Consider the following 14,500-nt stretch of genomic DNA (forward strand, 5'->3'; position numbering starts at 1 on the left):
TGTAGCAAAAAGTTTTATTGAAATCTCATACACTAACTGGTGTCGCGATACAATCCAATGTTCTTTGTTTTGTACTTAGTACAATAAATAACGGGATTTATTTACTCTAGATTGTATCTTAATACTACACTTTTAAGACAGACACTAATAATAAACACATATAGTATAAAAACTTAAATTTAGGAACTTTCAATAGGCCGAAATAATACATAATTAATAAATACTTTTTGATTTCACAAAATGAGAATTGTCGCATGAAGTTATATAAAATTAGGTACAAATGGAATTACTTATTGTAAGCTATAAGATATTTATTTTTAATTATGAAAGGTACATATAGTTCGTAGAACGATATCTAATAATATCATATTTTTTAATCTAAAATTTTAATTAGAATAGAAAGAAGATATATAAAAATACTTAGGTACATTGAAATGGCACAGATTTACATAGTAAAATATTATACATATATCTATATTATATGGTAGCTCTACACAAAACATCTAATGAAAATAATGTATTTAAAAAATCTTCTTACTGCAAATGTAACGTTGCTTTACAAATTACATGATTAATTTTGGCATGAATTGCTAATAAGTACCTATAGCCAAATGATGGCTGTATTAAATTATTACTTATCTATAATTATGATTATGATAATGATGGACGAAGGATGTCATGTTCACGCAGTTGATTAAATACCAAGTTTAGTAAATAATCAACACTCTCCAAGACTCGTGATGGCATAATCTGAAAAAGTTAAATATTAATTAAAAACAAGAATAACATCATATTTAAATATTTCTTATTTTAATCACGGAAGATCATTTTTTTACAGATTCTAGGAAATTTTCTAATATGATTGCAAATCCCACTTCTTTCATCAAATATTGCTCAATACTACCTACCAAAAATATTATAGAAATTGATCTGATAGTGTTCTATTTTTTAAAGCCAATGTTTAAAATATGGGTACACATAGGTACATAATATATACCCAATACCTTATCCCCAATATAGAGTAGTATTTACAAACGAGTACACTACGTACCCGCCTCCCCTTTTATCTTCGAAGATAACTTATCCGTGAGTTTATGTTAACGCATATGGGTATTTAAGATAGCCCATATGTAGACTAGTAAATATTATGATTCTATTTATTCTGGTGTGTTCCGCGGACTTTAATATCCACGAACTATAATTTTGTTGGTATCTGGAAGAGAGCTGGGAAGTAGTATCGATTTTTCATCAATGCGAATTATTTTCACAATGCTTTAATAAAAATAACTATTTGTTCAAGCCGATGCATTGCTTGCTAACATGCACAGCTAACATGCCTTTTATTTATGATCTTAAAATGTATTTTGGATTTGTTGTTCAATTTATTCGAATATTTTTAATTTTTATACCTTTAAAAATAATCGAAGCCCTGTCTCCTGTTCAATATACTTAAAGAATCTAAGACAATTATTATTTATTATTAATTATCTATATCTATATTGATTAATATATTTTACAATGATTTATAATTTACAATTTAACCATATCTGATTTATTGAGGAAATATACTTAGATATTATCGAGACCAATAAAATATGTATTTATGGAATTGTCTCCTAAATATAGGTTACATTTATCTTTTGGTCTAAATATAGTTATTTGATGGCCGATGATTTACGCCAGTGGAGATACTTGATGCTATATTAAGCTTGTGATAAAATAAGAAAAAGGCATTGACGGCATTGTACTAGTAGGTATAATAATAAGAATATGAATCTATGTGTTTATTAATAACATAGGGATAAGTAATTTGGAATTTCCTTCTGACAACTTTGAACATTTTCTGCTCTTTCAATTCCCTTCAAGTTTTGTTTAGATTCATTCGCTCATACCTACTTGCTATTAAATAAAAATAAAGGCATTAAAGATGAATCAATAATTAAAATTTTCTAAGATAATCGTCTGATTTTATATTTCTTCTTTATGCAATCAAGACTATGAAATAAGGATTTTAGTTTAACAAGTTTGAATTTGTTAAGGTTGGTCAAAATCGATCTAAAGGAGTTGGTTACAGGTGAAGATAATAAAAGCGTGTCACAAAACCAATAGATGCACATTCAAGACTCAACGTCCGTCCGAGTAAAATGAGCGCAACGTTCTAATATTTTGTGCGCTCTTTTCGGGTAGGCTTTGAGTGCTCGTGTCTGGTCGCACAGCGCGGCGACAGAAATGCCGAAATGTTCGTTGAATAATTGTAAAAATATTACTTCAAAAATATTAAAAAAGGATGGCATATCGTATTTTCGGTAAGAAAGGCTATTTATTAATATTGATTATAAAACGGAAATTATTGAAAGAACCAATCATATTGCTTGATTTAGCGTTTGAAGCGATACTATTGGTTCTTTACAAACACATCCCTCGCCACGTATCCTCGCACATCTCTGGTGGAAAAGCACCCTAATGATAGTTTAGTGTAGTTTGTGAGTGTCATTTTGGTGCAAACATGCAAAGTTACATTAATAACTTTTTATATTTCAGTTTTCCTCGCGACCCAATAAAATGTGCAGAATGGACAACAATCGTTGGTCAACAAAGGTGTGAAGAGAATTTTAAGCCGAATAGTTCAAGCGTCGTTTGTTCTGAGCATTTTTTGGACAAAGACATGTATGTCACTTCACAAGGCATAAAACGTATTAGGAAAACGGCTGTTCCTAGCATATTGGTAAGAAACTTAAAAGTTAAAAAATTTAACACTTTAAGATTAGAAGAGCATTTGTCAAATGCATAATTGTATGTAAGTATTTTGTATGTTTTGCATGTGTGTAACTGCACTGAGTGAATTAATGGAACTTTTATTTATAATATAGTTTACTAGCTTTCCGCCCGCGGCTTCGCCCGCATTTTCAAAGAAAAACCCGTTCCCGTAGGATTTCCGGGATAAAACCTATCCTATGTCCTTTCTCGGGTATCAAAATATCTCCATACCAAATTTCATGAAAATTGGTTCAGTAGTTTAGGCGTGATTGAGTAACAGACAGACAGACAGAGTTACTTTCGCATTTATAATATTAGTATGGATGTTTTGCATGTATGTAACTGCACTGAGTGAATCAATGGAACTTTTATTTATAATATAGTTTATTATACTTGTATTATTGGTGTAATATTCTTATCGTTTTGATCTTGCTTACAGATTGCCATACCGGTTAAGGATAAAAAGAAAGTCGAATCTCCTGATACTTCTCTAGATACAGAGTCAATGTTGGATACACCTCAAAATGTTGGAATGAAAAACGAACTTGAAAAATGCCGCAAAAAGTTAAGAAGGAAGAATAATAAAATTAAGAACTTGAGGAAAAAATATTCGAAACTTCTTAAGGCTTCCATTTTACTAAGGAATGCCGTAAAAGTTCCAAGGAAAAGTATACGCTTAAATAACACCACCTGAATTAAATATATGTATATGAAACGAAAAATACATTATGTAAAATTAAATATTTGTTTCATTTATATACCCATGTAGTAGGTACTTATAAACTGTAAAAATATTTGTTTCATTCACATACCCATATAGACTTATAAACATATTTATGCTCAGATGATGAGTTTATTTACATGATGATGATACAATGGAACTCTATAAATAGTTAGTCGCTCCACTCATGTCTTGTCCCAACATCGTTGGTTGTTGTCGTATTTTATCGATTTTCGTTCAATGATTGCGTTACGGTGCAGGTGCATTTACATCAAACGTTTGAATGCTCATTCTAACCCCAATATGTCAAATTCTTTTAAAACAGGCGTAGAGCATTCTTTCGTTGTTCCATGTTGTTCTTAATGAATTGAATTTGCTAAATTGCATACTCTCCTAATTACTTTTATTCGAGACTGTGCATTTTTTTTATCAGAGCATTTTCGGAGTCTTTTAAATACAACTTATCCGTTCCAATACCCATATAAATAGATCATTCGTTAACTTACATGTACTTTCACGGCACGAGACCGCTTCCAATTCGCACAATGTGGCAAAGGTTCGCGCTGTGCCCGCCGCGTCGAAGGCGCAGACCGGGCCGGCGCGCGGCGCGGCGCAGCGGCCCGCGCACAGCGGCGGCGGCACCCCCTCCCGCACCCGCGCGCGGACTAGCTCCGCCGGTATACGGACTTCTGGGTCCACTTGGATTTCGTTGTCATCTCTTATGTATATCGGCCTGAGGACGGGCAGCCGCGCGGTGGACGCTTCGTGCAATGCTGGAAGTTGAGATTTTGTGTCAAAGCAACGTGCAATTTGTTTGTATAGGATAACACATACATACACATATAGCATTAATTCTGAAGAACTTGAATTGAACAAATTAGATAAATAAAGACACTCAAATTGCTATAAATTTAAAATAAATGATATTATATACTATAAAATTCTAAAATAGATTTAATTTAAGGTGTCGTTTAATGATAATAAAGATTCTGTTTTAAAATCAATCACGAAAAACTATAAATTTTTGTCTACATTCTAAAAGGCTATTGTATCAAGTGATAGTCAGAAAATCTACACTCCATATGATTTTACGTAGAAATCTGCAAGTCAAACTCCATACCTACACCGATAAAATAATTGGAACACAAACAATGTTGATTGTGTTTGTTTTATTCCATTATTGTTTTGTCGCCGACTTCGTGTGACCCTCTATAATCTAATCAACAATATTTGTTCTCCGAAACTTTTCCTGTGATCTCATCCATATTACGCATTTATAGATGACCAACTGCAATGCCGAATGCATCAATTAGATAGGCACAGTTTTGTTTTACAAGTTAATATTGATTAGATAATGCATACTTGATACTTTGTAAACAATTGCTACAAATGGAAAAATAATTATATTTTATCTTTCTTCGTATAGTAAACCTTTTTTGTTAGGTAAACGGCATTATCAGCCATCAGGTACCTAAGTATACGTGTTCAAGATTTTATAGGAATTTCGTATTTTTAATGTGTGTTGAATGTTCCACCAGCAGTTCGCACCAGCGAAGATACTCACACAGACTTCGACAGAAATTGGCGTGAAAGGCTAAGTTATTTAGTAGAATATGAATAAGTTCTGTACCATTCGGGAGGAACTCTTTCCTTTTCTCTGTTCACCAATTCTTAACTTATTTCCTAGCCTTTAACGATGGCCGTAAGGACTCTACATTAAAATATTGATTTAGTTAAGGTTTGTCTAATAGTTGCATTTTTATTAAACTTTTCTTTCTTTTTCATTAGCGAAATCAAATCCGAGAAGATAAATCATGTAACGAAAGTGAATATATTAATATCCGATTACGCGAAAATGAGTTTAATAAAATTACCTACTTAGAAGGTAGACCGTAATTAATCCAATAATCTCTGCTCGAATCGGTGTAAATACGTTCAAAGAGCGACATAAAGGTTATTCAGAAGATCGAAGTTTCTTAAGACTTAGATAATGGATATATTACGTATGTGCTATCTAATAGCTAGAATATTATGTTTATTTTATTAATGTTCATACGCACTTTGTTACGCATACTGCACAAGGTGCTATACAAAGATAGTAATATTTTTTTTTCAGAAATGGAATGGAACATTTATTTTATAACGATAATTCTGTTATGGAATTTGTGCATCAATCTATCCAAATTTTTCATATTTAGTTATGCTTTACCCACTGCTTTATTTTGCCTTTAAGTCTACGATTCATACTACCCTCACTATATTTATTTTCCATGCAGATAGTGAAAAGCAAAAATCACACAGTCTCATAACACAAAAGGAAATCAAAAATTGAAAAATATCGTATGGAAGGCTAAAGAGCCTTTGGTGGATTTTTGACCCATGAACATTTGTAGAGGCAAGGAAGGCCTCTTGGCTCTTGCTCGCTTTTATGTCGGCAATTATTATGTAGGTACGATAGAAAAAAAAATAAAGTGAGCTTGATAAATTTAGAGCTATTGAAATCATACTTTGTTGAATGTAGCGTGGGAATAAAATTTATCTTATTTCCTGGTGATTCATGAGGAAGTTTCCATTTGATTACATGGCTTTAGCCAAAGTGCTGTAATAATTTTCCATCATCTACGATAAACATTTTTAATCAACAAATGTATCTCAATAGATATATTATATTTGGTGGCATGCATGATGCATCAATAGGTACGCCAGTGTTTTGTAGAGCTAAAGGTACATTTTTACTATGTTAGGTAACTACAGATATTTTATTAGATAATTTATTATCTTTATCAAAAATCAATGAAAAACGAAAATCAATGGAAAATTAAATAAATGCAGATGTAACGTCACATAAAAAACGGTAAAACATTATTGGCAATCTGAGATTGTTCCCATTGTTTACAATATAGTTCTGTACAATTTCAGAAGTAGGTACCTAACTATTAAGTAATGTGTGGTACATTGCCAAAAGTATACAACAAAATTCATCGTATCGCACGCATAATGTAGAGACAGTACCTCTCGGCAGTGTTGCCCGATAACCCTAGGAGCAAGTCGCCATACGGTCTAACATCACAGCTGCGTGTGTTTGTCTTTGTATACATCATTGTGCTGATAAAGGGACACTAATTGGTACTTATCATAGCAGATAAGTTTAATTAATATGCGTTTTGGAAGTTTTGTTAGGAATGTTACGAAGTTACTTTGACCAGTTGATTACCTACCACGCCCATCCTTGTATGCGGTTTAATTTAGAATTTATTGGAGCTTAAAGAAAATTATATAAAGATTTTAAATTATACTCTGTATAAATGTATTTGTATGAATGAATATATTAGAATTTACCATAGAAATAAATGAATAGAGAACTTCAGATTTTTTGTGGTATTGTAACCCTATTTCCAAATCTACCCTAACTTTTAAAAGAAAAACATGTATACGTAGTCACTGAAGTCGAAACAAATGCATCTCTAAAAACTATTGACTCACCAACGAGTATTATTATGCACAAAAATGCCCTCCAGCTTTTCATTTCCACTAAATACCGTCCAAAAGCAACTGTTACACAATTGTCAATTCACACACAGTCTATAACTGACTCTATTGTCTTTTCTTATTTCTACAGTCTATAGAACGATGAAGAAAAAAAAGAGAACGGTGATTTAAATTTTATTCGATATTCGAATACACCGCAATGTTGTTTGAGAGGGATTTATTGGTTAACTGTATCAGTAGCGTTCGGAGCGCGCTTCGGGATGGACGAAAGGGGGGATGTGGTAGTGGTGTGCCACTGATAACCTTTGCCACGGCCGGAGGACGTACAACCGATAACAACAGTGCCTTTCATATGAGCGACTAATGAGTATTCTTTCCACGATTGTTAATTTACGATCAATATTTATTGTTTGTGTTTGTAAATTCAATCGATGTTTTTGATAGGCTTAATTTTTGAGTACAACTATTTCTCAGTTTTTTGTAACTGAACGAATAAAAATATGGAAGTTTTTATTTCATGTCTACTTTATTGTTTTAGCGACCATTCGCTCCTTATGCAACTGCTATTTAATGAGAAAAACGTCAAATTCTTTGAAGTTTATCAAAGCTTTGTACTGTGAGCTCGGTTCTTATGACAAATCGAATCACGGTATGTTCACATACAAATATATAAAGTTTTTATTTAAAATAGGGAATTGTTATATTATCACTATTTTGGATGTAGTTAACTTTAACTGATTAATATAATCTTAAAACCGTAATTCTGGAATCATCTGGCTTTCTATAAAGGGATTCCTGGAGCTGGGTTGCAATTTGCGGAAAGACAGTAGCCAGTATAGATCAAAATCAAATTAAATGACTTTATTACCTCAAGCATTTCAGGATGATAACCCATGTACCATATAATAAATACAAAAACTTACAGAAATGACGCAAAATATAATAAAAATGAATGCTCGCGAAAATCAACGCAACCATCTACGTCGAGAAGCTAGCATGACAAACCAGGGTGGATATAGTTAGTAGATAATAATTAATTATTATGTTGTAAGTCATAATGGTCATAGTAAGAATGACGTAGGTAAGTACCTACTTCAGTTACCGAGGTGCATTAAGGTGATTGTACAACGCAATCATACAACACGTCAGCAGCTACATCACAGAATTTCCCAAGAACCAACAACCTTGGTTTTGCTCATATTGAAATGTATCATGTCGTGGGAATTATTTTTATTTTTTACTTTGTTTTATTTAAATAGTACTAAGTACATATTAATACGCTGAACAAAATACAAACACTTAACTACTAATACATAATATAAAAGCAAAAAATTGTCTGCCTGCCTTTTACGCTAAATCAGTCACGGCTAATCCTCAGCACAGATTTGGATATTTTTTTGTATATTGATATTGAAATTCCAAGGAACAACGTTGGCCATAGTCGTTTTTTTGTATTATTGCCATACATTAGAAAAGAGGTTTAAAAAAGTGGATGAAAGTTGTAATACAAGTTACCTACAGTAAATTTGAAATCGCCGGGCACAGCTTCTATCAGTATTTTTTACCTACTGTATGTTTTTTTTTCGCCTATCGATAAGCAATAGCAAATTACAAGTAGTATTCGAACACAAAGAAACTATAATAATCATTAAATGGTATATTATAATTATTGTAATCATATCAGGACACTCATAAAGCAACATCGTCGTTGTATACCTACCTCAAAGATTTTTAATGAAAATATGCAACCAAGTAGTAAAATTGAGGTGATAATACAAATACCTAGACCCTAGTAGTGTCTAGTGAGTAGACTAAACATATTTTAATTTCAGATCTGGATATCATAACTAAAAATACACGAGAAAATATGTAGACAAAACATTTCAATCTTAGAAATTGCTTGACTTTCGACTTGCAAAATTTTTACAGATGGTTGTATGTATTAGGTCAGTTATAATATTTTTATATTAAAAGTTGGATACCGATAATAAGAACAAATATTTACCATTTCCAAATTATTATTATGCTTACTTAAAATATACAATACAATATAGGATTCACTGTTTCGATGATTAATGTATGTAAGGCCCATAGTCATCAACCGCCTTTTTAAATTTGTATACCTATACCTATTAGGTACTGAGTTCAATAACACATAAATTATTTTCTGAATACAGCTCTATATAACTTGAATTTTGGTAAGTATACAGGATTTCTTTTGTACTAAGTAATTTAACGTTTCTTTATACGTTATGAATTATTTATTTATGACACTTCATTGTACATGTAAGAGAAATTAAAAAAAAATGAAAAAAGAATTAAGTAGCAAGCTGGAGGCTATAACTAAGTGAAAATTTGTAAGCACATCACTGATCACACAACAGCTAACAAGCACGATATGCTACACGAATACACGATGTATAATGTCGTCATATAACTTTATTTTTAGTGTGAATTAAAATCGAATATTTAAGCTTTTACGAAAAAGTAATCTTTTAACGATGTTCCATTAAAGCTATGCATTTTGAAAACCCCGGTTCAAACCCCTTTTACAAACAGGATAACTAAGAAATACATACGGGAATTTACGTTATAGGTTTGTCTCTTGATCTCTGAAGAATAGTGTTGTGGGAACCTATTTATAAATATCGATGCTTATTGACTTTGTTGCTGGATGGATAGGTATACCTAGGTACAATAGTTTAATGTCTAAGATTTAAACTACGTTTTCGTATTTGTTTTGATAGACGTTAATTTAATTTATTTGCCTTCTTATAAATTTCAATGTTGAATTTGAAATCGTGGATAATGTAAAGGAAACGTTTTTACTATTTAACTGTACAAGTACCAACAAACAGATGATGATTTATTTAGTTATAAAATATTATTAACCACCCCGCCCCCCGATAACGGAAGTAGGTAAATGATGATGTGGTCATGTGGATGATGTTAATATAATGTCCCCGATCCCAATCAACATTGTTTTATAGAGTAAAATAGTTATCGATAAAAATACGTCACTAGCACGATCAACAAGGTTCATTCGGAGGAGTAAAATATCGAGACAAGATTCATTTATAAACACAGTAGAGGCTAGTTGACATCAGTACCGCGTCTGACCGCTGAACGATTAATTCATTAATTAAATTTGTGTATATAATATGGATAAATTACAAGTTTTAATATTACTTGGTGAGTACATAATATTATTTAGGTATATCATATATTAATTGTAAATATTTAGAAAATTTATGAATTAATAATTAAGTATAGCATTTTCTAATAATGTTAAAGTGAGATGTTAACAATAAGTTTGAATAAATCTTTGTTTCTTTATAAAGTAGATAAGTAAGTAATAATAATTATTATTATTCAAATTGAAATTGTTATGTAAAGTAAACATAATACAGGTTATGTACAAATGGTCATAACAATAACAATATTTTCGCAATTTCCGCTTTATGTTGTTTACAGTGTTAATTATTATTATCTAAAGGTTATTTAAGAGGGAACATAAAGAAATAATTTGGAAAATCCAAAAGTGCACGCCTCATAATTTTTTTTTAATAATTATTTATTAATTATTATTTTTGTTTATTTAATAACAATTAAACCACATCGAATCAGACCCTGAAAAATGAAAGGGTTCTATTCCTGAGCATACTCAAGCGTAAGAGAAAAAAAAAGACTCGATTAGTAAAGTATTTCGGTCGCTATCGTGTTAACAAGAAAATCCTCCGCACATACAGACACACGGACGTCCAAGACAGAACTTTTTTAAACTGTTTTTTAACTAGTTTAAATAACAATAATGACATCAAAAATATCATGAATGTTAAAAATAGTGTTTTTTCTTAATATGTGTGTGTATGTATTATCTTACAAGTGCAATGTATGATACATAAAGACATTTTAAGTTTGAAAAATCAGATGTTTTGCGCGAAGTGACAGTAGTACCCACCTCAACGCTTCGCTTATGAGGCGTGCAAAAAAATCACACAAAAAGAAACACAAGTTATAACCTAGCGAGCATATTAGATATCACTAGAAGAGTGAGGACTCCTGCAGAATAAATAACTTTCAAAACATATGACATCATTTGGCTTTTGAATATAATAAACATTTACATAAAAATTAAGACAATTTATTCATAATTTACATATAAAGGACCAATCCAAAAAATCTTACCTTGTTATATGGCAATGAAATAATTACTGGTACAATTTCATTTTAAAGAATAATGTAATATAGGTAAGTTCATAACTAATTAGTAAGTTTGAAGTGGATTTTTATTTTAAAAATATCTGTATTGATACTAGGTCTAGGTGTATACGTATAGGCTGTATCTAGGTGTCCAAGCACTATAAAGCACGAGATGACAATTTTTACTCATGTAAGTAGCTACTTAGGTAGTTTTATTTATATTTTTTTTAATTTCCGCAGCTGTGGTCAGCTACGCAGCATGCGGCCTCAGATACAGACGTCAAGCCGATTCGAGTGAAGAGGATCTCGAAGACAGGTATGGCTGGAACAGGCCCGACTCTGATCCATGGAGGAGACCAAACAACCAATTCAATCCCAACTTTTATCCTAATCAAAATTGGCAGAACATGAATCAAAACAACAGGCCGAATATGAATCAAAACTGGCCGAATATGAATCAAAACTGGCCCAACATGAACCAAAATAACAGGCCAAACATGAACCAAAATAACAGGCCAAACACGGGACCGAATGTTCCTACACAACCTCCAACCACTCAAGCCCCAAGTAACGGGTAAGCATTTTGGGCAAACGTCTTAAAAAAATGAAAATTCTCAATTCGTAGCCTACTTTATAATACTCTAGTACACTACCAACCATATAATAATGTAGCTTTTATTCCTAGTTATATTTAATTTTAATCTATACTAATATTATAAAGCTGAAGAGTTTGTCTGTTTGAACGCGCTTATCTCGGGAACTACTGGTCCGATTTGAAATATTCTTTCCGTGTTAGTCCATTTATCGAGGAAGGCTATAGGCTATATCATCTCGCTAAGACCAGCAGGAGCGGAGCACTGCGGGTAAAACCGCGAGGCACAGCTAGTAAATTCAATGATTGTAAAGATTATAGTCGGAAACTATATGGTATGGTCGTCCACGCAAAAATAAAAATGAACGAACGAATTGTCAAAAATCTAAAAAAAAACGATAATAGTCTGTTGATCTATTCCCTAATAGATAAAATTTTATCAAACAGTTAGTAGATACTTATAGTTTATTTACAAGAAGATACCAAAATTGTTTATGAATTTTGTTTTTATTTATGTAGTTTTTGAGCCGCTAAACGACAACTGTGATAAATAATGATAATAAATTTTTAACCTTGACTCTACAAGATTCACCTTAGGTAATCTTCTTTTGTTGACCTCAGCTAAATGTGGTTTGAACACACGCGGGGAAAATCCGTATGACATGTTCGGTATTACATAGCTATCGTGTTTAAATATTGGTACAACCGAATAAACGCTAAAATTCAATAATTGATGAATGCCTCACGATTTCAGAGTAACAACCCAATCTCCAGAAATACAGAACTGTTTGCTAACCTGCCCAGTAACAGCTGAATACAACCCAGTCTGTGGTTCCAACGGCCAAACCTACGACAATCCTGGCAGGCTCTCTTGTGCACAATTGTGTGGAGTTAGTAAGTATCGCAAGTTTATTTTCATTTTTTAGACGTCATCTATTTTATAAAGTTTTCTGTTTGCCAAAAGGCCCTTTAAGTAGACCCTTTAGGTCAAATAATGTTCAAATACGAAGATTTTCAAACACAAATAGTTGTTGATAAAGTTGTAGTACCACAAAGTATTATTATTTTAATGTTGTGTCTTAATTGAGCTTCAAATTGATGTTCATACTTCATATTATGTGTTTTACAATCGTTTTAGTCGAGGGTTATTTTAATTAGTGTATTGTATAAAACAGGAAAACTTGGGGGAAAATATCACGAGCGGTTACTCCCAACACGTCTATTAGTATCATAATTGTGTATAATTAATAAACTTACGCTTATTTATTTTAACTGGCATTAATAAATATATGCTACGTTATCACCTTTGAGGAAAACATTGTTTATAAACATTCGTTGAGACGAATATAAAGTTATTAAGCTCTATAATCTATATTATAATTGGCTTCAATATCATGTTTTTATAATGTGTTTTTCCTTGAATATTATTTCTTTAATTTATTATGTTTTGGAAGATGAAATAACAAAATTCCAAAAGACAGGCAAACTGGGTAATTAATTGTACGTAATGGTTAAACTAATCTGTACTTTAGATGATGTAGGTACCTACCATGTATGTGATATGGTATGGTACCTATACTACTGAAATGTAAATAACTACTAACTACGTGAAATGTTGAAAATATAAATGTAAATTCATTCAGTAACTACAAAAAAAAAATTGTTTGTCTCAAAAAAAGATAAAAACATAAAACAACGAAAAAAAGCTGCATCGCAACCGGGTAACACTATGAATATATTATATCTATATCAAAATGCAATTGAACTCTATATCCAGTTAGACTTGTTTAAAGACCTGTTTTTTATTATCCTTGTTTTAGAAGGCGAGCGAGATATTTTAGTAATTAAATTTTTATTTTTATTCCAGCTGTCTCACTGCTTCGTTCTTCGAGGTGTCCGGCCACTACGACTACAGCCGCACCTACATCGTAGATTTAAGTTAATATTAAGTTAAATATAACAAGTCAGTTATTTAAAAATTCTTTTCTTTACACCTATAACATATCAAATCATATACGTATCATAATATATGTGTACGGGCCTATCCCGTACGTGTGTATGATTAATAAATATAAAATAAAAGAATTATTAAAATATAAGAAACTTGTAATTAACTGAATATAATAACTATATAATGGATGGATGAGTCACGCGAGGTACTCTTAATGCCCGTCGACGATGAACTGATTTTAATTTTATATAAAGTGTAAAATGTTGGATACAATTTGCAAGCAAAGCGCCTTGTTGCACTTTGGACGTGCTTGCTCGTACAATATGATATGTGATTGTATACAATATACATACGTTACAAAAAAAATTCGAGATAAAAAAATGGTTCATGTTTCAAAAATTAAAACCATTTGTGCAAACTCTGCATAAACTATTTTTTTTAAGTACGATGATATTGAATCATTCCTTCAACGTTAAGAACGCACGGTGATGATAAAACTTATAATTTAGTTAATTTATATTCGTATATGTACATTTAAGTTTTTACGGACGCTCTATCTTCCATGAAGTGTTTTGCGTGATGCGTCTTCATGTGTGACAACTATTGAAGACGCGTTGTTTCGTTTTTTATTACAAAATAACTAGTTTAATAGTTCGGGGTACACCCCGACAAAGTAATATCTAATATATTCAAGTCCACAATTATATTAATATTAAAAAATACATAGTTATATTTTAAATTAAACAATCAACGCACGCGTGTCGTCCATAAACTGCCTTACCTCCTG

At 31.7% G+C, this 14,500-nt stretch overlaps 3 protein-coding genes across 4 annotated transcripts; 2 read left to right on the plus strand and 1 right to left on the minus strand.

Moving 5' to 3' along the window:
• On the minus strand, positions 1 to 7,973 carry LOC149902974 (uncharacterized). 2 transcript variants are annotated; one of them, XM_090109390.1, is made up of 3 exons: positions 7,891 to 7,973; positions 3,985 to 4,251; positions 1 to 750 (listed from the first exon to the last, which is right to left on the minus strand). In XM_090109390.1, exons 1-3 carry the CDS (start codon positions 7,943 to 7,945, stop codon positions 719 to 721), a joined length of 354 nt encoding a protein of 117 aa, XP_089965516.1. In that variant the 5' UTR covers positions 7,946 to 7,973; the 3' UTR covers positions 1 to 718. The 2 variants fall into 2 exon arrangements, with proteins under 2 accessions (XP_089965516.1, XP_089965517.1); XM_090109391.1 differs by lacking the exon at positions 7,891 to 7,973 and adding an exon at positions 6,962 to 7,305.
• Positions 2,203 to 3,451, plus strand: LOC149902975 (THAP domain-containing protein 1-like). The gene is made up of 3 exons (XM_090109171.1): positions 2,203 to 2,306; positions 2,542 to 2,725; positions 3,197 to 3,451. The coding sequence occupies exons 1-3, from the start codon at positions 2,230 to 2,232 to the stop codon at positions 3,449 to 3,451; spliced, it is 516 nt and encodes a 171-aa protein (XP_089965297.1). The 5' UTR covers positions 2,203 to 2,229.
• Positions 7,974 to 10,003: 2,030 nt separating the features above from the next.
• Positions 10,004 to 13,741, plus strand: LOC149902976 (uncharacterized). The gene is made up of 4 exons (XM_090109351.1): positions 10,004 to 10,159; positions 11,411 to 11,744; positions 12,517 to 12,656; positions 13,630 to 13,741. The coding sequence occupies exons 1-4, from the start codon at positions 10,129 to 10,131 to the stop codon at positions 13,692 to 13,694; spliced, it is 570 nt and encodes a 189-aa protein (XP_089965477.1). The 5' UTR covers positions 10,004 to 10,128; the 3' UTR covers positions 13,695 to 13,741.
• The last annotated feature ends 759 nt before the right edge of the window (positions 13,742 to 14,500 follow it).

Source organism: Colias eurytheme, chromosome 14, assembly GCF_061535395.1.
Source record: "Colias eurytheme isolate Ceu_HAF_F1 chromosome 14, ilColEury1 Martin Lab GWU primary, whole genome shotgun sequence".
Classification (NCBI taxonomy): Eukaryota; Metazoa; Arthropoda; class Insecta; order Lepidoptera; family Pieridae; genus Colias; species Colias eurytheme.

Bases quoted from the DNA above. Each gene is read 5' to 3' on its own strand.
- LOC149902975 (XM_090109171.1), top strand. From the start codon at position 2,230: ATGCCGAAATGTTCGTTGAATAATTGTAAAAATATTACTTCAAAAATA. The intron at 2,307-2,541 runs GTAAGAAAGGCT...TTTATATTTCAG, and splicing joins GATGGCATATCGTATTTTCG to TTTTCCTCGCGACCCAATAA. The intron at 2,726-3,196 runs GTAAGAAACTTA...TCTTGCTTACAG, and splicing joins CGGCTGTTCCTAGCATATTG to ATTGCCATACCGGTTAAGGA.
- LOC149902974 (XM_090109390.1), bottom strand. From the start codon at position 7,945: ATGGTTGCGTTGATTTTCGCGAGCATTCATTTTTATTATATTTTGCGT. The intron at 4,252-7,890 runs GTAAGTTTTTGT...CTCAACTTCCAG, and splicing joins TTATATTTTGCGTCATTTCT to CATTGCACGAAGCGTCCACC. The intron at 751-3,984 runs GTAAGTTAACGA...TAACTTTTTCAG, and splicing joins CTCGTGCCGTGAAAGTACAT to ATTATGCCATCACGAGTCTT.
- LOC149902976 (XM_090109351.1), top strand. From the start codon at position 10,129: ATGGATAAATTACAAGTTTTAATATTACTTG. The intron at 10,160-11,410 runs GTGAGTACATAA...TAATTTCCGCAG, and splicing joins ACAAGTTTTAATATTACTTG to CTGTGGTCAGCTACGCAGCA. The intron at 11,745-12,516 runs GTAAGCATTTTG...TCACGATTTCAG, and splicing joins ACTCAAGCCCCAAGTAACGG to AGTAACAACCCAATCTCCAG.